The 24,005-nt window shown below is 44.3% G+C and overlaps 1 protein-coding gene across 2 annotated transcripts in view; it reads right to left on the reverse strand.

Annotated features, from left to right (window-relative positions):
* Window positions 1-24,005, reverse strand: part of LOC119648183 (bifunctional heparan sulfate N-deacetylase/N-sulfotransferase) — a 357,714-nt gene that overhangs the window by 142,419 nt on the left and 191,290 nt on the right. For both annotated transcript variants that reach the window (XM_038049769.1, XM_038049768.1), the window contains one exon: window positions 17,294-19,097. In XM_038049769.1, coding sequence (XP_037905697.1) covers window positions 17,294-17,811 — 518 coding nt within the window. In that variant the 5' untranslated portion in view covers window positions 17,812-19,097. The remainder of the gene's footprint in view (window positions 1-17,293; window positions 19,098-24,005) is intronic.

Genomic DNA, 24,005 nt, shown 5'->3' on the forward strand with positions numbered 1-24,005 from the left:
TTCTGGGTGAAGAGCGAACTACTAATGATCGATACACGTCGAGATACACTGAGAATCCCGGAACCGTTGACAGCTCCTTGTCAACGTCGATGGGGTTAAGTGAGCCTAGCTCTGCCAAGGTGATGGTGGTGGCGTGTATAAGGAGCCAGGCCCTTCAGGACTCTGGTTGGGTAGTATGCATTGAGTCGCTATTAGTAGACCGCGCTACCTCGAGCGACCGCTGATCAGTCCATGAGCTCAGCTAATCGCAGGTCAGGCCTAAGGAAACTGGGGTAGGGGCTTTGTTCTCGAGGTTATAATCGTTCCTGACTATTGCAGCTCTCTCGCTTGCACACAATGCGCTGGTAAAAACTCAAATGGCGAACACAACCACGAAGAACGGGGAGACAGTGGGAATGGAGACTGAGCTGGCTGCATCCCAGCGCCCAGAGAAGGATGAAGCAAGGGCTGAAATACCCGACGAGACATCGGGATGCGCAAACAGGAAGAAAACTGGCGAAGTGATGCGGCACCTGCAAGAGAGACGGCAACCCAAACAGCACCGCGCAGTACTATAATTGCGAAAGGAGGCACAGTGGAAACTGCCGAAATTAATCAGGTGGTTTTGAATATAAAACGAGTGGGAGCGCTGTTGACTACTCTGGCGCAAGTTGAAGAGGAAAGGTTTATTAACAAATGCGCGGCAATTGTGAATCGCATGCGATCTGCAACGTTACGCTAGAAAAACGTCAATAAAAGGATGAAAAACGGGCTAATGGAGCTGGAGGAGCTCCTGGACAGAACTTCGTACTTCAGGCGGAGATGGAGAGTAAGACAAAATCCATAAAAAGAAGAAACAACCGTGCCTTCCGATGAGAACACTGCGAGCGCTAAACGGATCGCAGACAGCCCGTTGCGAAGCGAACTGGGAAAAAAACGAAAGGAGGAAGGGGCCTCTGAAGGGGACTCAGGACTCAAAAGAAGACGCCAAAGAGGAATAAGACACAACAATAAGCCGCGTCATCAGAAAAACCTCTGCTTAAAATTAAGGCGGACACGAAGAATGGAACACCAAGAAAAAAAGTGGGGAGACGAAGGAGGACCGCCAGCTCTGCTTATTACGCCAACGGCACGCAAGACTTTTGCGAAAGTCCTCAGTGAAATCCGTTACAAGATCAAATCGGAAGATAGTGGAGCACAAATGTCTTCCATTCGAAAAACGCAGTGTCGTGGAGTCCTAGTCCAATTAATCCCGAGGACAACAAATAAAGTTACGTTCTGTGAAGCAAACAAGGGGTTTCTAGGAGAGAAAGCTTTGGTTTCCAGCCTAGAACCCACGTGTTCTTTGGAAATCCGAGACCTTGACTGCCTCACAGAAAAGAACGAGGTAGGAGAGGCCATCAAACACAACGCCCGGATTTGTATCACCTCTGCGAATTCCCGAGTCCAAAAATTCGCTATGGTGGAAGTTGCGGAGCAATACGCGAGGAAGCTTCTAAACAGCGAGGAAATTAGCATTGGTTGGGCAGTGTGTGGGCTACGAATCCGAGCCGCCCCAACCAAATGTTACAGATATTATGGGCACACGTCTACAACCTGCCGGGGAACTGACAGAAGGCAACATGCCGCAAATGTGGTTAGGCAGTCCAGAAAGCAAACACATGGAAAGAAAAGGAGAGTTTCGTCCTATGCAGGGACCGTGGCGTGTTTGATGAGAACCTTGAGCACACTGCCGGCTCGGGCGGTGTCAATTCAATATGCACGGGAGTGCCAGCGCAGTTCGCTGCGGAGACCAAAACTGATTTAGCGTTCATCAGTGAGCAGTACCGAAACAAAGACCCAGCTTCATGGCACCCTGACATATCAGGTACTGTTGCCATTTGGTTTCGAGACAGCACCCACCTTAGGGTTCTTGCCCAAGGCCGACGGTACGCTTTGTCTAGATTCGGTGTTTAGGGATAACGTTTTTCAGTGTCTACCTTACGCCGTATGAGACCATGCCGGACTTCCGACGCAGGATTGATGCTCTGGAGGACGCTATATTAGGCACAGAGACACGGATTCTGGTCAGGGGTGACTTCAATGACAGGGCGCTTGAATGGAACATACCTCACCCAGACTCCAGAGGGAAACGAATTCTGTAAATGGCGGCGAGAACAGGACTGGTAGCTTTAAACACCGGATCCATCCCAACGTTCTGGCGCCCAGGCTACGAGGGAAGCAGTCGTAACTTTCTCGCTGCAGTCACTGGTGGACGGGTGACGAGTTCTGGAAGCGACAGTAAGAGAATGGTTTACAGAAACTCTCGGTGTGCGCCACCCCGCCGCTCTTTCTATGCATTCAACGTTGCAAAGGTAGACACCGACAGGTTTGTCGAAACTCTTAGAACAGGTGGCGCTGTGCTGAAAGAAAGAAGAAGGTGCCAGAAAGCATTGGTATTCCAGCGAAGGTATTCATATTAGTATTCCAACATCGACAGGACTTACTGCTCGCGCATTCAACCCTCGCCTGAAAGAGGACAAGAACCTCCAGGGATGGCGTTGAACATGTTTTTATTGCCACAGTGCCAGCCAGACTTTAAAGTTTATACAACTCCCTGAGATTTCGGCATAGCCTCGGCGTCCATCTGCTGACTTTCTTCTTAGGGGCTGGGGCATTTGTGCTCTAGTGACAGTTCTTAACAAGACTACGAAGTATTCGGCTCCGAACAGTTTCTTGAATGGAGTTCTACAGTGAAGAAATAATCATCTGAAATTATTTTGGAGGATTTTTTTCTTCTCAGTCACGCAAGTTTAATGGTGTCCTTTTGATAGCTCATCAGCAAATCATTTCGCACAAAAAATGTGTCGGCAACCAGCATCTAAACCAGATGACGATAGATAGCAACGAATTTACCGAGTGCTTTATAGTCCGCGCATTCTTAGTAGACAATTCTTCATTACAGTTTCAGAAGTAGTTCTTAATTGAAATGTGTTCAATTTGAATAGACACTCATTGCCAATCAATTGACCTCAAAAAGTTCTTAATATCCCATCAGCGATCGAGTGATAATAATTTCAAGAATCTACAATTCAATTGGAGTTATTGTTTTTACCGCTGATATCTAGGGCGCAGCATTCGATTCTATCTAAACACGGGCGCAGTATTTGGCTTTATATGAAATAGCGGAATTTTCAGCTTTGCTGCTAACCAATATTTAGTCTTTTCTTTAACAATAAGGAGGAGATACAATGAGGAGGTCCTCATGGAGTAGTACTTCCCGAGCAAATTTTACGATTATTCCCAACTGATTTTCCTGTCAGTTGATAGAGGAGCCTAAACCTATTCACATGAAATTTTGTCAGATATTATAGGAATTAGCAAAAAAGGGCTCTGGTTCTCGAAATGGTTTTTCCAATTAAAGATTGTACCAACTATGGTTTAATACCCACAAATTTCACCTCCATTGTTAGCATAATTTCTAAACTAATTAATGGCAAACTACGAGAATTGGTCACGAGCTCATGTTAATCATAACACTCACCGGATCTTCTATCCCAATCGGCTATTGTTAGTTTTATTGTTGTATTTTATTTCGAAGAAGGTCGTGAGCGGAATGGCTTGTAAAAATGGTACAAATAAAGAAAAGGAGTAACAAGAATACACAAGAAAAAACCGTCCTTGCATAATAAACAAGATACACATTGGATTCAGGAAGCAAACAGCAGATAATTTAGGAAAGATTTTTGAGTTTTTGAATGGAATTTATAGGAAATATAGCCATGGAATATATAATGTTTGGTTCGATACAAAATTGGCACTTCATCTAATATCTTTGCAGCAAATCAATAAGTATATTATGTAATAATAACTGTTATAACATCACACTGTTATGATGTGATGTTTTACTGTGAAGGCATGATTTTCAGGATGAAGTTACTAAAAAAGATACGCAACTTTGACCATCAGTCCTAGTTTCGCAAAAATGTAAAGAATCAGACGGACACGTTGTTGCCGCATCTGATCTCTGGTTCGTCATCAAGTTGAGACTGTTCTATGCTAACATTCTTTCGGTGGTGCTATGTGGGAATAGTACGTGGAAAATGACCGTTATTGTTACTCAAAAGCTCCAAAGTTTCTTCACCACATGTTGGCGTTGTGTCATCAGGGCCGGCCCAATCCAGATGAACTCAAAGTAGGATCCAAAGGTCCACAATATGACGATGACGTATTTCATTGCAAACTATGAGCAACTATGGGTAATTGATACATTCCCGTTTGTCGCGAATACTTTAGATAATAAAGCTACCGATGCAGAATGCTGGCAATTTAAAGATAATATAAATTCAAAGCAGAGACTGTTAGGCCAGATTTTCACCGGATTAGTCTTTTCAGACTATAGAACAAATCGTAAGTACAATGACTTCTCACACCTCGGTATATATGTAGTACAGTCCGGTCGTTAGACAGCTTGATTTTAGTCTTACAGGATTAATTCCCTCCTTGAAATTATACCTGGGACTACTTGCAATAGTCTCCTATATTGAATGCCGAATGTTTCAAATGGTACTCAAATTTCTATAATAAACAGGATGTAATAATTGATACAAAGACGGTCCCAAGTCTGAACGGCCATGTAACATCCAGACGGCTCAGGGAATAGGTGGGGCCTTCAGTACTATTCGTTATTAATTTATTGCATCTTTATCCCAGTAAGATAGGAAGTTCTGTAAGGTTGACATTAAGAATTCACTGTTTAGTTTTCCCTGCTTGCCCTAGAAAACTTTCTCGCTGCTCTTGGATTAGTAACCTGTGGATTCAGAATTTTCAATTGCTGTGTAAGGGTGGACCTACCGGTAACGACCTGTAGCTGTGGTATCAGGACACAAGTTTGTAGTTGGAATATTGAGCGTGACTTTCGGCGTTACGGACTGAATATTCAGGGGCCAAGTGGGGTTAAATGGTGGGACTCTGAGGAGCATTCCCCTCTCGCTTGCCGCAATACACTATTATACTCCAAAATATGCGTGAATCTGGTGTCGAATTATGCTTAGGGCAGCAGCAAGGTGCGCCTTTGTGACTTGGGAGCCGATTCTAGACAGGGTACTGACTGCAAGATTCCAGTCCACAATCAGGAACATTGCAATAGTGCAGTATTATGCGCCAAAGCAGTGGAGAAGGAAGCTTATTGAAAAATTGAAGGCAGTCCAGGAGAAGCTTCCTAAAATAATATTGTAACCGTGATGGTTGATCTGAATACCAAGGTGGTTCCTGATAGCACTTTGCTCGAACATGTACAGGGAAGACACGGACTTGGGGACTGAAGGGGTGTCATAAGATGTGGCTGACTGCAGAACCACGGAATTGGATCGATGGACATAAGGAATTGAAGGACTCAATAGAGTCCTGCGAGTGGTAGTGATCGTGATGCACTCAAGCTCCAACACCGTATAAAACCCCATGAAAGAACTTTTATCATTGCTCTGCTCAGGGAAACAGAAGCTGCAGCAGTTAGTAAAAACGTGAGGACCGTCTACCGCATCACAAAAGAACTATAATGCGTCCCGATGGTGAGCAGCTGAAGAGGTAGATCACATCGGTGAAGTTCCACTCTTATAGATAAATTCTTTGCCCCAACATGCGGATACGCAATGCTCCCATAAATAGTAGTGAAATCATCTTGGCCATAAATGTACTGCACAGATGGAGTAAAGCCGCTGGGCTTGCTGGCGTCCCTGTAGAGTTCGTGGCTCACGCAAAGAGGGAGATGATTGGACACATTCCAAAACAGAACAGAATCTCAGAGGAGGCAGCTTGGCATCGATATTATTTCTTTTTATTATCGATGACCTTCTGCATGCTACCTTGTCCGGGCGGCGTGCAATGGGTCAATGAACCACTTTATCCTTCCTCAATTATCTCGACTAAGCTGATGACATCTGTTTGCTTCCTCATTGAGTTGCGAACTTTGGCTAAATGGTAGTTAGGCAAGGAGAGTTAAGACAAACGTCAACAAAATCGAAGTTTTTAATCAGACACTTTGCCTATCTGCATTAATGGACAGAGCAAAAGGCGTTGATAAATTTGCATATCAAGGAAGCGGCATTTTTGCCGACAATAGAAAGTTCCGACTTGATGTTGCTCGACGCATCAATGGCGATAGATCCGTTTTCGCTGCCTTGTCTAAGATCTTCAAACACAGTTACCTCACCAACATCAAGTCTAGGTGTTCTGTGCTAATCTTTCTATGTTGCTAGATGGGAGTACCATATGGAAAGTGGCCACCACTGTTATTCATAAGCCTTAAGCCTTCGTCAACACTTGTCTCTTGTCGAACGTCATCGAGGTACATTGGCCTAATGTAATTTCGAACAAAGAAATTCGTCGACGTACGGTCAGTTACCCACAGACGTATTGATCAGAAGTCGGAAGTGACAGTTCCTAGGTCACACAAGTAGGAAGGAACAAAACTCCATTGCCCGTTACGCAGTGCACTGAAAGCCACTATCCCAAGATGGCCGACGAGTGATTTGCGCCAGGAATAAATGGGGTAGAATAGTGGGAGAAGAGTGCAAACGTCACGGAGAGTTCTGGAGGAAGCTGAAACACATTTCGGCGCGGTTAGCACTCTATGCCTCATTAAGGGGTAAGTGGCAACTATATAACATACATACATTGTATGCAAAAAATTAGACAACGGATTCAGTGACCAGCAGAGACACAGCCTTGCTAGATTCCACTGAAGTAGGAAAATTGTAGATGTTGGAAAGACAAGAGATATCGAAAGGAGAAGCCCTTCTTGCTTGGTGTGGAAAGAAGCTATCCTTTTAGTGAAAAATGGTGAAACTAATTTCGGATCAGCAATGATCTGGTTAGTACGGGTTGCTAGTATCCTGTTAATGCTCTTGCAGCTATTTAGCCAGAACAATTGGATCTTGTGAACTTGTGCCTCCTTTTAATCATCTACCTTTTCAAAGGCTAGTTCTTTTTAGAAAATGTTAGATGCGAAGACTCGGAGAGGGCTCCGCATAAACGCCTAATATATGGAAGCCATGGTGTTTTTCAATTGCAGCGGCGGGAATGGTTCCATACACGTCCCCAGAAGTCTGTTACCTCTTCTATGCGGAGCAACTTTTCAAGATTATTCAGAATTTCTAAGATCCCCTTTTGGCTTTACAAGAAGAAAGTACTGTTTGTATTTCGCACCAAACAGTGTAGACGTGATGTGGTTAAAACAAACTACAAGTTTCTGCTTCAGCATCCCCAAGATTTCACCAATAGGTCTATCAATGGACAGTTGATAGGAAATGACATATACAACATATTTATGCACCTTTAGTGGTAGATTTCCAAGATGCGGTTATAAGACACAACCGACCTCAATTTTTCAACCCTTTTGTTGAATCGTGGATGAATTGAGGATGCCCCTGTTATTCATTTTAAAATGTTGATGGGGATCGGTCGACAAACATTCTGTTTTATCTTAATAAAAATAAAACAGATTTTTTTTTGCACAGATCCCCATGAAACAGGCACTATCACCGTTATTGGCAGAAACCTGCACAAAACTTAGCGACTTTGAAAATCTCGAGTCAATGCTATCATCCCATGGAGAACTGCGTTATGAAATTGCTTGATACATTAGCGCAACCTTGATCAAGTTCCACAGCTGGTATTGTTTCCGATCGACGTATCAACGGACTTCTCAAATCTAAACTTTACCGCAATACCGTCCGCTCTATAGTTCTCTACGGTTCTGGGAGTTAGCTGACTATAAAAGACAATGAACCGCGTTTCACGGTAATGGAGACGAAGGTGTTGCGTTGAACTGGTGGTGTAATACACCTTGATTACATCCGAAATGAGGCTATCCGTAATCGACATAGCGTTGCACCGATCGTGGGGTAATTGCTAGAGAGGCGTCTTCGATGGTATGGTCACGAAATTCGCACTAACCAGAATTCACTCGCCAAGATTGCTAAACGTCAAAGCCAAGGGCAGGCCGAAACAACGGTGACTTTAAAAAAAAAAAAAAAAAAATCATTTCGGAGAGAACAAAATTGGAACCTTCTCCAAAAGTTTGCGTTTTAATGCAGATTGAGGTTACTTTCTCGACTTGTGCTGGAGAGGTTTATTTAAAATCATTCTTGGTTTCAAAAGAACAATGTGTTGTTTCTCTTTTGCTGAAAGCTCTCTTGGTACCTATGAATGCGATGACAGCCTACCGCAAGTGTCTGCTTCATCACTTAGAGGATTTCTGTGATTGATATACCATTGGGAGGAAGGCAGTTTCCAGTGAAGTTCGCAAGACACCTTCGCATTCTTGATGCTTGAGCTTGTGTGAATCAGGCTATGAAACTCTGGTGACCCCGCTACCCAGACGGTCTCCTCTTCTGTCAAGGGCAGAAATTATATTGTTAGTTGCCGAAGTAAAGTGAAGTTTGAGGATCTGGAAACTATCAGAATATTTTGTGAATGTGACGTGAAATGTGGTGAAAGCCTCATTATAAATTGGTTCGTCGTCCTCAGTTCTCGCCAAGGGCGATGTGATGCTGTTGAACGATCCTCAACCTTGTTCGGTTCAGTCTTCGTGTCTCCGGGGTCGCATCAAAAAAATCTACGTGATTATTCTCAATTTTTTTTTACGAGTAGTGAAAAAGCAGTCAGCTCTGTAACAGAGCCCCATGGTTACCTCCAAAAATAGGGAAGATCACCGCTTCAATCTTTGCCAACTAATACAAATAGAAAACGTGTTAGACGGAAAACCTTAGTTTTGTTGATGTTTATCTCTAGTCAAACTATGCTCGCCTCATTTCCCAAATCTAGACTTATTTGGCCAAGGCCCATGACTTACTGAAAGAGTCAACAGATATTATCAATGTAGTCGACGTGTTCGAGGAAGGATGGCACAGTCCATTGAAGTGATCAGTGACAAAATACAACTCTGGAGAAGAAGATACCCAACACCTCGCTTCACTTAGACCCGTCAAACAACGTTTTCCATCAATTAGTTTGTAAAACTAGAATGCTTAATAACCCAACTCGCCGAGAACACCAAATTATACTTTTATGATTCAACTCTAATGATACTCCAAAAAGCTGTCAAATGAACTTACCTCAGAGAGAAAGGACGATGCCGTCAATGGTACTGGTTGAACCTCATATGAACTGCAGCTGTAGGTTGCGTAACGAAGATAAGGAACCTGTATATATTGCACCAATCTTTCCCAATGAACCTCCAAGGAACTGCCATACGAACTCTATGCAGTTTGGTCCCGCAAAACCCCAAAGAAAGAAGGGTCACCCTGGGCAACTAAGGTTTGCAAGATCTGTGCCTAAGTGTTATTCTCGGTGGTGGTTAATCCAATATATTAACGATAGGTAGATTAGGCTAACTTACATCTTCGGTGCGATGAATACAGAATGGACACTAAAATTCCCATTTTAGTTTTTCAACAAAAAATAGACAAAAGTTATTTCATTTATAAACTTCACGACCTCTGTCAAATTTTTTGACAATCCCGTCAACTTGGATTTTGAAAGCTGCATATTTTGAAACTTCTTTCGATTCGATTTATAGTTTCGCATAGTTCACTACCACTACTGTGAAGTGTCTACTTTCCAAACTATTCTTGGCACAGTGCTGTTTGTCGACCTCATTACCGACAAAATGGTCATCAAAAAAAAATCCAGGAGAACTTTTAACCATTGTGTCTAATCAAGCTATCTGGCATCATTACTTGAATCAAGGTTCTATAATATGCATGTTCCTATTCAGCCAATTAATTGAAGCCCCAATGAAAAGGATTTGTTTCGAACTAAGTGGCAGACAAAGTATGCCAGATTCCACTAGAACACAAACCAAACTATCCCAATTGATCCGACTATTCAGAAAACCTAATCCAGCACAAACTTTACATTTAATTAATTTTCAAATTTTAATTTTCTCTATTGGAAGCGTCGCAAACTCACTCGTGTGGTAGAACTAGTGCATTCCCGTAAAAAACATCGAAAATCGATATTTGGTTATTAAAACCCCATCAGGGATATTGTAGTTTTCAACTTGAGAGCACTCAACCATGATTAATAAAAAGCACACTTTCCAATTAAGTAATTACCAAACGGTACAATAAAAATCCATTTCAATGTATGAGTTCGCACAAGTGTTGGTAGATGTTCCATGGAAGTAAGCATTCGGGGTCATTCTCTATAAATAAAATGTTTGCAAAAGTTTTCACGGAAAAAGTCAGCCTCGTTTAAACCTGGATCCTAGACAAAGTTGTTGAACGAATGTGGGAAATGGTTGACGGTGTTGCGAATACTGGATCCATTTTCATTAAATAATAAACGGACAGCTGGGAAAGTGAAACTAGGAAATGGGAGATGCAATTAAAATGGGAAACTAGGAACAATTGTTAATAGGCTTTTCTTATACATAGTAGAATAGATGTTTTGACAAATAATTCAATGCAATAAGTTGTACACGAATTCTAGGTAATTAAAAGAGCAAGCACGTATGATCAGTATGTTGACCAACATTTTGAGATGTTCATTACTTTCAGCATTATCCTCATAGACATGTCATCATTCAACCCCATCGACATTCGCGAGAACACAAGCCGTAAATGAATATAGTACGCTGTTTTGTCTGAATGGGGTTTTCTATTCTTACCGTGACCTTTCAACTGACAGGGACCACTGGCTTCAACCAAGAATATCCTCCAGTAAATTTTCGCCGCGAAAGGTGGGCAGCCTAATAAGGAGGGTACATGATCTTTTTCGCTACAGTCATATGTCCCGACTCGATCAAGGACTATGCGACGCGACGATCTTTGGTTTCATTGAGTGCCTAGAAATTATCCTATCTTGTCAAATGAATTCATAGCCCGTATATGATCAGCGATTACCCATTCTTTTCCCCCAGTCAGCATTTACATAATCCCATCACTGTGTTCGGTAATAATCATAAAACAATCACTAATTCCCAACTTCATTTCAGATATTTTAGGACTTATTTGGCGACTGTCCAGTCCAGTTCTTTCTGAACTGCAACTAAGAAAACTGGTTGATCGAGAGAAGTCAGGACGTGTTTTGGTAGCCGGGTACATAAGCGCTCTTATAGAACTTCTAACTTCTCATCAGTATTCCACTGGTCAGAGTGTGAAGACTTCGCTCTGACTTCCAGGATTCGCAATCGCTTCTATGGATCCCTTCAATCGTTGCCACTGGGGTTTCCTGAGGCTGTAGTAAAATCTAAAGTTTCACCATTTTGAGAGGGCACTTTTTGTTGTGTACCACGTGCAGGTCTGCGAATGTTTCGAGTAGGACAGGTCCTTTAACAGTAAATTCAGGTTGAAGTTAATCTGAATTTGCAACGTGCACTGACTTATCTGAGACGCGGCACCTGCTGACATTTATGATCCGCCGGTAGTTCACATACCCTTCGCCATTGTACAACGTGTAACTTGGGTGGTAAACCCAATGCCTTTGATACGATTCTCTGCTTTGCATTTGTTATATTATTAGGATCTGCAATTAGCAGTGATACACGATTTCCCGGCAAAAAAAATGTAACTTCGCTTTAGTGACACTTGCTTATTGCGCCGACAAAAACAGCAGCATTTTCACTTCCACGGATAAGCCCACGATAAGGGTGCAAATACTTCCTTCACATCTTGCCACGTTGGAGTGGATCCGATGTTTAAAACAACGCCCCATTATACAGACAGCGACAGGGGGCAAACGTTTAGGTTGGAGTGGGCCTTTGCAGGGCCGTCATATTATCTGACCTCCCATGAAGAGGAATTGAAGACGCGGACGACTCGTAGCGTAGATGTCAGAGTCGGCTCAGAGCATATCCTTCCCCGTCCATCCCACGCGCGGTAGATTTTCGCGATTTGGTCCCCGCCCTTATTAAGGCCGTTAGTCAGTTTAGCTCCTTTGGGATTGAAATCTTCGGTGGTATTAATCCGCCTCGAGACTTCACAGGTCCATTAGGATAGTTTACCGCGGGTGGGCTTAGTTTTGTTGACTCTGGAGTCAATGTATATGATAAAATCTCTGTGTCATGACAGCGAGATAATATTTGAGAACCTAGAACCCTGCCCTCATCTCGCTGCGCTGATAGCATTCGGGTTAGCTCCAGGACTTGCCGTCCGGTTACATACGGTTCACGACTGGCAAACCTGTTAGGGGAGTTTGGTTGGTTGACAGCCTTGATGACCGTGTTGGTGTCAAGGTGATACGACGCTGGATTCTCACCGTAACAGAGTTGGCGCCTAACGTGGGGCCAAACTGGTTGCGTACGTAACAGTTCTCTAAGACATCACGCCTGCGCCTTATTCGGCATTATATTATCGTCGAAAAACGTTACCTCTAAATACCGAATCCAGACAAAACTGTGGCGGTGCATCGGAAGCGCGAACCTGGGCGTCATTATGAATTTGCCTCCACCGCTGCACCAATGGCTGCGGAAAACAGCTGACGGCTTGGCGTAGACAGGATGAAGTCAGGACTGATTTCTCTCAATTTGACCGCCGGTGCGACCGCCGATAAAATATACGAGGAGTATGCGCGCCTCGTGGTCTCAGAGGATTCCCGAAACACAACTCGGGAAATGGGGGAATGGTGACGACATTGATTTGCCGATACCATCGTCAATACGAAGCTCAAGCGATTAAATGTAACACTGGATGCAGGTTTAACACAACAAAAAACTAGGCTCGCTGAGTGCCTCGGCGACGGCTACTCGAAGCACAGTACCACGTCGCCTTACAATCTTCGATCCCCTAAGAAGACGTTGCTTCTTCCTGTACCCTGCCCGGATACCTTATTTCCGCAAAATTTCCGACTGGCGGCTGCGAACTCATCTCCCATCAGCATCTATGACTATAGGCAGATGACGTGACTCTCGGACTACACCGAATGTTTTCGTGGCGTTTCATTCGCATTCCTACATTAGGCGCAGCAGAATTCCTGCGCCACTACGGGCTGCTGGTGGACTTTCAGAACAGGACATTGATAGACCCCGCAACCTTGTTACACACTTCAGGGAAAATTTCATTCGCATTCGCGCACTCCTCCGAAAGTATAGAACCATCACTACTCAACGTAGTTTCTCCAAGCCGGTTAAGCACGATGTGCAGCACCACATTAACACTACCGGCTCTCCAATCTTCTCCAAGGTGCGCCCACTTTCACCCCAGAAGCTGGCTGTTGCAAAGAAAGAGTTCGAAGAGTTGATGAAATAGGGTATTTGCACACTGTCCAATAGAATTGCGGACTATAGGCGTCTGAATGCTCAGACAGTTCCAGATCACTCATCCATGATTTTGTGCACTCGCTAACGAACTGCCGTGTTTCAATGACCTTGGATCTACCCAAGGCGTATAACCAAATCCCCGTCGCTCCCGAAGATATTCTGAAAGCGACTATCTGCACACCTTTCGCACTCTTCGAGTTCACTAGGATCATTTTCGACTTCCTACAGAAGCAGGTAAAATTTCTCGGCCAGTTAATAACCCCTGACGATATCCAAACTGAGCCAGACAAAGTTGAGGCGATTAAGAGCTTTCCCTCGCCAATCACGGTGAAAGATCTGCGAATGTTCTTGGGCGACACTAGAAATTTAATATTTCTAGCGTCGCTCAAGGGTGCTCATCACCAAGCGATCCTTAAAGCCTACTTGTCTAGGCCCAAAGCAAAATACTCCCGCGAGGTTGCGTGATCTGCTGAGGTCCATGCGCTTGAGATAGTCAAATAGCAGCTTGTTGATGTAACTTTACTGGCATTTCCTTAGCCAGACGCACCCCTAGCTGTGTCTGTCGGTACCTCAGGTACAGCGGTAGGCGCCGCTCTTTACCAATGAGCGAATCAAATGTGGTAACCCGTGAGCTTCAATTCAAAATAACTCAATCCAGCTCAACGTAACTAAAGAGCCTACGATCGTGAGCTACTCAACGCGTACCTCGCTATAAAATACTTCCGTTTCTCCCTTGAGGGCAGGCCGTTCACTGTGTTCACGGACCACAAGCCCCTTACCTTCCCGCTTAGACAAAAGCCTGATAAAGCGTTCCTTCGCCAACTTCGGCACTTGAGACATATCAGCCAGTTAATTTCTGATATCCAACATGTGTCTGGAAAAGACATTGTTGTTGCACATGCTTTGTCTTGAACTTCGGAGGTCATAGTCCATGCCGCGGTCGATTATATGGTAATCGCCGAGCCACAAGAAGACGACGCTAAGCTTCAAAGTCTGAAGGTAAACTTCAAATACAAGTCCAAGAAGTTTCCTATTTTCGGCTCAAACTTCTATTTACCCTGCGAGACTTCAGATAAGGGACCCAGGCCATTCATTCCGGCCGATTTCTACAAGAAAATATAAAACGCAATACACGATCTTGCGTTTCCCTGCATCAGGACGACGAACCGGTTAGTCACTGAAAAATACTTCTGGCCATCCATGAAGAAGGACGTAAACTCTTCGTCCAGACAGTGCATCATGTGTCAGAAGTGAAAGGTCAACAAGCACGTACGAAAGGAAGTACGCGTATTCCCTAGGTCAACCAAGCGCTTCCCCACCATCCATCTCGACATCATCGGCCCTTTGCGAGACTCGCACGGATTTAAGTGTTGCCTTGCAACTGATGCTATTCACCACCAAGGCAAGGATACCTGAAATCCACATACCACGGCTGACTGAATAAAGATTGGTTCTTTCCTCTAATGTAAAATATCTAGGTGTAATCCTGGATCCAAAGCTAAATTGGAGATTGAACATAGAACTGAGGGTTAAGAGGGCATGTATAGCCTTCTATGCCTGCAAGAGAACCTTTGCAAAGAAATGGAGCCTCCGACCGAGGATGGTTCTCTGGATGTACACCGCTGTAGTGCGTCCAATCCAAACATATGGCTCTATTGTATGGTGGCAGGCTTTGAGCAAAAAATACAATAGGATAAAGCTTAATAGGATTCAAAGAACCGTGTGTGCAGGTGCTACTGGAACTCTGCCGTCCTGCCCGGCGGGTGCTCTCAAAGTACTTCTGCATCTCCTCCCCTTAGACCTTTACATTAAATACGTTGCAGCGTGCAGTGCCGTCAGACTACGTGAGTCCGGATGCTGGGCAGCGAAGTCCCACGGCCACAGCAACTCCTAGACGAAGTACCTCGGGAATTTGGGCATTCCCTACGGACTATGCCACACGCAAGCTGAGCTTCACGAGACTTTGCTGCGGACTTTCCGCTTTCCACTTTCCACTTTCGGGCAAAGTGGAAGACCGGCGGCGTGTTGCAAGGTTATGACACAGTATTCATTACCGATGGATCAAAGATGGCCTGTGGAGTTGGTGTGGGTTTTTTTTTGAATACACACAGTGTATCCAAGTCGTTTGTGGTCCCCCTTTTCGCCAGTGAATTCTAGACGGAAGTACTGGCGATATTGGAAGTCCTATCAAGGCCTTGTACTCAGCGACCATTTCTTTCAGGCTGGTGGGGCACCGCAGAGGCGCGCTGAACCGTCTGGGCGGCATGCTCAAAGTCATCCCCTTCTGTGATCGCGGACATAGGAACATAGAGGGGAATGAGCAAGGCTGACCGATTTGCGAGGCTCTGTTCTTGGCAGCTCTTCGGTGAATACAGTCGGTGTTTCGCTGGCGGCTGTCGGGGGCTGAGTCCACTCACACTACCTAGCAACCGCGGGAATCAGATGGCGAAGGCTTGGGAGATGTGCCAAGTCAAGGAAAATTTGGCCCGCTTATAACATAGCCCGATCACGAGAGGTCCTCTGCCAGACGCGTGCAAATGTATTCAATATTACGGCGGTCTGCATGGGGCACTGGCCCATAGCGGACCATGCCGCCAGGCTCGGTATATCCAACAAATCGCATTGCCGAAGCTGCGGAAAACGAAGGGAAAGCCTCATGCACTTTCTCTGCGATTGCCCAGCTTTAGCTAGAGTCAGGCTACGGACACTGGGTAAACCATTTTTTGGGGACCTCAGAGAGATTTTTAGCTACAGGGTGGGAGAACTGCTACCGGCTAGCTCTGAAGATCCGAGCCGGCTAGACACTGGCTCCCTGCTCCCATAACAGCAGTCACGATTTTAGGAGTTTGTGGCATAAAACGGCGCACCGCAGCGCTAATTGGGCTGCCCAGAGCGGCCACTTATATTTACCCATCTACCCCATTGCCTCACAATCATCGACCGGCTTACCGGTGGCCTGAAGCAATACCTCTGTCCGACATTATGGCGCAATCATGCGCTGAGGCTTTCTGTCGAGAGTGGATTTTGCGCTTTGGTGTACCAGCCCTAATCATCACGGGCCAGGGAATGCAATTCGAGTCTACTCTTTTCGCGGAGTTAGGCAAGCTCTTTGGCTTCAAACGGCATAGGCCTACTGCATACCATCCATAGTCTAATGGTATGCTGGAACGTTGGCACCGGACGCTGAAGGCTGTCTTGATGGCGTGGTGGAAAATGAACCCTAAGTCAAGTCGTCATCTGGACCCCGGGTTGGCAGCGGCACCTGATAAATTGAGATGTCATGTGGCTGGATCTTTGTTCTGGTATTCCAATTCGATAATGCAACCACATAAAGTAATAGTTCACGTTGGCTCCACGAGCAAGGAGGGAGTAGAGAGCAATTTTAGTAGGTAGAAATCGTTCACACCATGGCCTCTAGAACATTGTCCTTTGAAGATTTTCATCTCCTTCAAAAAAGGACAGACGGATAGTAAACCGATTTCAATAAGGTTCTCTTGTATATCGGATAGACCCTGAAAAGTAAATATATCCAACTACAAATAACTACCCCTTCCTTTTCTTTTGTCTAGCCTTCAAGTTGCTCCTACTCGCATAATACTTTAAAATCCTTCTGAAGATGTTCCTACTTTATAGATACACCCACCTCATATCATAAAGAAAATATAATTTCCGGGGAGATCCTTATTGAAAAATGATTGTCCTTGAAAGCTAAAATGATAAGACCATTTGAGGCAGATTTGCGAGTTCCACGTATACGATAACGAATGGGGGAAGTCAGAATCCTATTACATTGTGATAAAAGTAAATTTAATTTAGGATACTGCCAGGCAGAGATCCTTTTTTCCCCGTAAAAGCTTTGAGACCGGTTAGTCACTTAATTTCATTCAATTTAAAATGATGCTCCGTTTTTTTGTGTCTTCTGCGAAGTCCTTTCGCTCGGTATGCGTAATTATACTAACAAATAAATTCAAAGGACGAACGGTATCTGAATTAAGGACTCTATATGGTAACTCATTCTGAAATTAATTGAATAATCATGTGTAAGTCAAGAACAGAGAGAAAAAAAAAACTTACCCAACAAATGGACCGCTGTTGAAGTAATGCGAATAATACAGGATCATGATGAAGGTGAAGGCAAAAAGGGCTCCAATACAACGTCGAACGTTAATCGATTTCAGGAGATGAAAACAACAACGAGTAATAAGATTGCCGTTTGGATAATTGGACCCGTTCAGCAAGCTAACCGTGCTAGGATTGAAGTATCCGTTACCACTGCTGTGGCCACTATTTGACTTCGATGATGTCACTGTGGTGGGAATAAGAACGGTCGAGGATGATGCTGATGGCGTTCTTATGTGACCATTGCTGCCAGAATATGGTTGCTGGTTGTCGTGGCTAAATTTGTTATTATACTGATATGATAGAACTGTTGTTGTAGATGGACTTGCATTCGCAATTGGGGATGATATCTGAGTTATCGGTGTCGGCCCCGATGCCGACGTCGGTGTCCTGTCCATGCTGTTAATTGATGATGTTGATGAATTCGAGCGCCCATTGGCTTTCCAAAGAACTGTTTTCTCAGTGATAGTCATGTTATCCTTTTTTTGTATCTTTTTCTAATTAAATGTATCTTATGCGAACTTTAGATTATGTACACGAGTTTCTCCACAAGCGCGTTGTTATTTTACATCGATTTTATGGCACACAATTATCATTCGCGATTATTATACGTCTAGAAAGTAGTTGCGGAATCCTCGATACTTTTTTTCAAGGGAATGTTATCACATTTACTAGTCACAAGATGAAATACAAAAAATATAATTTATCTTCTAAAATAAGATGCTGCTGCCTCAAGTGAATTTTGGATATTGTAGCGATTATGATTACTTTTGTATTGTGCGCATAAAGTTATTTGGGGGTAGTCGCGCGCTTATACTCGAAGCTAACGTTGTAGTTAAGTAACGTACAATCACGGATAAAGCTGCCTTAGTTATTAATATCTACAGAATATTTACTATGTTACAGGGTAAAAAGTTTGTAAGCTTTTTTTTTAAATTAAAATAAACGGGCACGTTTTACTTAACGATATATATATGTACAAAATAATATTCTTTGAAATAAATTAACACAACAGAAGAGAGTCACTATGAACAGGGCGCGAATTGCTTTCCGAATATAGAATTTTATCTTTTTTTTTTGATTTGTATCTAAAACTTAGTTGCTTCAGTTCTGTCTCGTAGATAATTGTCTATAACCGATGAACGATCGCCACTTGATATGTTTCCAAATTTTATAGTAGTCACCAAGAATTTTCTTGTGGTCGACATGAGCCATTTTGAGCCGCGATCACCGTTGATAGCAATAATTCCGATGTCGATAAAATCGAGATATTCAACGTTTTCGAGATGTGCAGAGTCCTGTCATTAGCCGTCCTTCCATGAGGATTTACTATTGACGTCGACAGGGATCGTCCTATCGATGTTCCCAATGTGAATAATAATTTCTCTATGACAGAAGAGATTAATATCAGTGATGCATAGGTGAGGGGCTGTTTATCTGTTTCTCGACCCGATATGTTGATGGTGGCTTCATTGCTAATTGCCTCACGTTCTTGCACTTCTTGTTGGCTCGATGTGTTTGGCGTTGGCCATCCAAATGTGATGTGTCGAGAATCGATACTCGGTGGATAAGGAATACTATCAGTTGCGCTTGTATCTTTATTTCGATTGTTGTTGTTGTTGCTTATCTCATTACTATTGCAAATGGCTACGAAATTGTACATCCCGTTAGCGTTATTCGCGATTTAATGCGCGATATTGATATGTAAATTGATTGCATCGACGTCGTCGCATGGACTAGTAAGTAGCATATTGAACGTCTGAAAATAGAAAAGTGAATGAATTATCATTAAATGTACGCCATTGTCCAGGGTGGTGATAGGGATCTAAGCAATGTTGAAGTCTAATCAATAACTCATTGTTCAATTGTCATTACTTTTTTTCACAGGTTTCAGTTGTTGATTAGAAAAAAAAATTAAATAAAAAAAAAAAAATTAAGACACGATTGGTAGACAAGATAGCCCCTTGTTAACTACACTTTGAAAAATAGAAAAGTATTTCCCAGCGTAATAAAGTAGACAGCGCCAATAGAGCATACAACTAGGAAGGGAAGGAGAAACCATAACTTTGCATACTCTCTCTCCCCCTGAGTATAAGCTACAACAAAAGTCTAGATGAATGCCATTTTCCACGTCTCTGGAAGAAGGCCCTTATCATCCCTATCCTCAAGAGCGGAGACTCTTTTCTTGCTGTGAACTACCGCCCCATTTCTCTTCTCTCCTCTTGCTCCTGGAAAGATACGTCAATGACTGGTTGACCGCGCATTTGGGTCACCTCATTGTCAAAGAGCAGCATGGTTTCGTGAAACATAGATCTACGGCTTCAAACCTTCTGGTTTTTACCAACTTTGTTGCTAAATGCTTGAATTCACGACAGGAGGTACATGCTATTTCTACCGATTTCTCCAAAGCCTTTGATACCGTTGACCATAACATTCTCTCCCCTCAGTCATCTCCTGGCTTTCCTCCTATCTCTCATATCGTTCCTGTAAAGTTTCTTTTCATGGTTACTCATCTCGTTCTTTCTCTCCTTCCTCTGGTGTTCTCCAAGCCTCTATACTTGGCCCGTTACTCTTCCTGTTTTTTATCAATGACCTCGCCTTCTCCTCACCTGCCGGTATTTGCTTTACGGATCCACTTCAACGTCCCTGCGCCCAGGCTGCGAGGAAAGCATTCCAGACGTAACCTTCGCGTCGGAGCCACCGCTGTCGCTGGTGGATGGGTGGCGAGTTCTGGAAGACTTCTCGGCAAGCAACACATTGCTTTCGAAGTAGTGGACACAAACTCTCGGTGTACCTCACCCCGGCGCTCTTTCTGTGCATGGAATGTTGCGGAAGTGGACACCGGGAGGTTTGTCGAAACTCTTGGAACAGATGAGGCCGCGCTGAAAAGTACCCCTGGAGGTGGTTGCGCTACAGACGACACTGTCATAAATTCAGTTATGAACCTGATAACGACGGTCTGCGGAGCCTCCATGCCCAAGAGACTATCAAAGCATGGCAAACCTTCTATGCATGATGGAGGAAATTACAGAGCTCTGGAAGGAGTGTCACAGACTCCACCGCTTAAAACAACGTCTAAACGACCGGGAGGAGGCATGTATCGTAATGATAGAGTACATATCAACCAAAAGGAGACTCAGCAGCGCAATAAGTAGGAGCAAAGCTCGCTGGTGGAAGGTGGCGAGGCTTGCCTTGTTCAACAAAGGGAAGGCGATCCCGAATTGCCGTCTTCATACCTCCCACTTTGTATGCTTGACACTGCTGGAAAAGTGCTCGGCAAGCTCATCAGAAGTAGACTCGTTGAAGCGATACGCGGTCCCGGAGATCTCCGTGGCAGTTCGGTTTTAGAGAAGGGAGATCTACAGTTGGTCCTGTCATGTAAGTCGTGGATGCCGTTTGTCGAGCGGAAGCACATAGCCGCCGAACTCGACGGGTGCGCCTTTAATTCCGTAAATGAAAAGACATTCTAGGCACAATAGACCATACTTTCCACGTGCTGAACTATCTCTTGCGGATATTGACAAACCGCTCCTTGCTCTATGAAACGCTAGAGGATCAGAGAAGGATGGAGCCCACGTCAGAGATAGCGCAGGGATCCACCCCAAGGCTACACCTCTGGAACGCTACCTGATAGTCGCGTTTGATCGGTTATGCAAATAATGTCGCAGCACTTGTTGCTGGGCGCACTCTCGAACGGGCGCAAAGCAGGCTCGGCATATTAATGCGACGGGTAAGCAGATGGATGACTACTCACATTTTCAACTTTGCACTGGAAAAAACCGAAGTAGTCATCTTGACTGAAAGGATAATTCCGACCCTGCGTACAGAGACGGGGAGCTTTGCGGGTGGTGTCTGCATACCGCATTGTCTCTGAACCGGCCGTGATGGTGATGGCGGGAGTGATTCCCGTTGCCCTTCTTTCTAAGGCGAGAATTTAAGAGAGATGGTTGCCCGTGAAGGACATCAACGCACCCTTACCGAGTGCCAACTTTCTTGGCAAAATGAAACTAGAGTCAGATGGACTAAGCGGCTCATTGGCAACTTAGGTGCGTGACTGAATCGGAAGCATGATGAGACTGACTCTTTCCTTGCCCAGTTCTTAAGTGGGCATGGAGGCTTTAAGTCTTACCAGCACAATATTGGAAAGGCACGATCTCGGGATTGCAATGGAGTTGTGGAAGGCGCTCATTACACTTTTTTCTTGTGGAAGATTGGATGGGATTCGTTAGTAGCTCTATTTAAACACAGGGTATCTCCCTCCAGACAACATCGTCGAAGAGATGCTGAGGGGCACTGACATGTGGAGCTTCGTTGCCCATTACGCTCGGGTTCTTCTCGTTGCAAAGAAGAAAGAGGTCGACGGGAGTAGTCGGATGGCAAGGGTTTCCTTGAACTGACAGGTCCCTTTCTCTTCCCTGCTCCCGTTGGTGAAAAGAATTCCCTGATTTGAAGGCTCTGCAAGACGGGATAGTTCGGAGACCACTCCGAAGTAATGTGACAAACGGTTGCGAGCTAGCTCTCTAACGATGGGGAGGTGTTTAGTTGGCAGCCCGGCGACGTGCGTAAATGGATTTACCTGCCCCAACCAAAAACGCTACTACGAAATAGCAAGTTTGCGAGCCGCGTGTTTCCGGGTAAGGTAAAAAACGTACTGAATTCTGGTGTTTCCTGTGTCGTGATGGCGTGCCTGTGCTTTCCGTTCCAGAGGAGGCTACGATTGTAGGTTTTGCCAATGACCTGACTGTTGTAGCAAAACACCCAGTATCTATACCGCTTTGGGCTGTAATTGAATTATCCTGTATATAGTGGTAAACCAGAGCATACAGAGCATATCATGTTTCACTGCCCAAGGTTCGCAATGAAAAGAAAGAGCCTGAACCAAGCGCTGGGAAGAAACGTGAGCCCGGTGCGGTTGTGGAAATGCTAAGGTCAAAAGAGAATTGGCTTAGGGTTTCCTCCGCAATTGTAAAAATCCAAAATGAGTTGCTGAAAGAAGGGAGGAGGAGGTAAGCGCAAGTAATACCCAAATGGTTGTCAGGCAGGGATGGGACTGGCAATATCGGAGGTAGTTTTTAGTAGATGCGAATCACATAAGCGCTCGCTTCAATTCAATCGTTTTTGCGACGGAGCTGGAGCGAATGTTTCTTTCTAAGATTTTCCGCCTCCGCGTATGAACAGAAAAAAAGACTGGGGTCGAAAAACCTCCTTTAAGCCAGGATGTTATGCAAAGTTTGCGCATAGCATAGGTTGCTGTCAAGTGTGACTGACTGAATTCGAACGGAATCTCACTGATTTCTGCTCGACTCAGCGGGTTAGTTAGATCTTACCCGCCGACGAGTAGCTATGGCAGGGCGTTCATCCTAACCCCCAAACTCGTTGGAACTAAATGAATAATCAAATTTATAAACAAAAACAAGCGGAACTCCATACCGCACACAAATTGGTCCATAAGGCAAAGGCACCTCTCCGTAGTAATAATAATCAGGTAACTACACCTATGAAGGTAGAAGTTAGGAAGTCAGGGAGTGTAGCGAAGCCCAACATTGGGCTACTGTGAAGATCCTAATAAACTAAGGTCCTTCATTAGAGGGCAGGGACCAGTAAAAGTACGTCTGAGATCATCATTCACAGATGTCAGGAAGGAAACAGACTATCTAAAGGAAGGCCTGGAGGAGAAAGAAACGCTTAAGAAGGTTTAGGAGAGACCCACTACTTCAAAAGCTGAACCGAAAACGAGGAGAGTGGCAGAGCTCAGCCCACAAAAGAGGAATGCCCTCAAACAACCCAAATCCAAACTCAAAATAGAGGAAATCACAGTAAAGCTAGGGGCCAAAGTATAAGAAAGGAGGCTCGGTGAATGGCCCTGATCGGCCGCACTGTCGATTTCCGGAGCAAATACTCAATAGTGGAGCGCAGGAGGTGAGGAGGAGAAACTAGTCGAGACAAAGGCGCTAGCAGTTTTCATCGACTGTGATACCAACGTTCACAATGAGTTCTGGGCCATCAGCAACACCTATTACAGGGACCATTAAGTTTTTGACTTATCCTCAGCAATATGCTAGAAACATATAATGTAGGGAAGATGACAACATTCGTGTCCAGCACCTGGTAAGAGGTTGTCTAGTACCTCTAGGGAATACTCTTATAAAGGTGCTGCCAAGAATTGGAGGGTGTTGAATGAATCCTTTATGTCAGATCACAAAATGATAAAATTCGATATTTTGGGCAACTTTGAAGTAGAGAGAATAATAGGAAATTCCACGAGGTCCTCAAATGATAACATGGCTCATTTAGTGGTTTGGGTGATATCAGGAGCGAACTGCAACTGGAGGCAGTAGTGGAACATCTCAACTGAGTTGCCATTGACAGATATGAGGCCATGACACTCTCCGAATGGTCGCCCAATGATATTTTTCTTATGTACAAAATGAAGCGGCCAAATTCCTTAGGAGACCATAACCTACAAGTCAGTCTTACACCACTCAACCCTTTCCGATTAAACCATCGTAACTTTACACATCGAACTGCCAATTTTGATGCAGGCAGGCAGCTTATCATCTACTAAAATCAAGTCAAGCATGAGCAGTCTTTCCCCATAGGTACCAATAATCTTCGTATTAGTATAGAGTTTGAATTCAGCTTTTCGGATCAGTCTTCCTGCGAATGT

This window comes from Hermetia illucens, chromosome 2 (genome assembly GCF_905115235.1).
Source record: "Hermetia illucens chromosome 2, iHerIll2.2.curated.20191125, whole genome shotgun sequence".
In the NCBI taxonomy this organism is placed as follows: domain Eukaryota; kingdom Metazoa; phylum Arthropoda; class Insecta; order Diptera; family Stratiomyidae; genus Hermetia; species Hermetia illucens.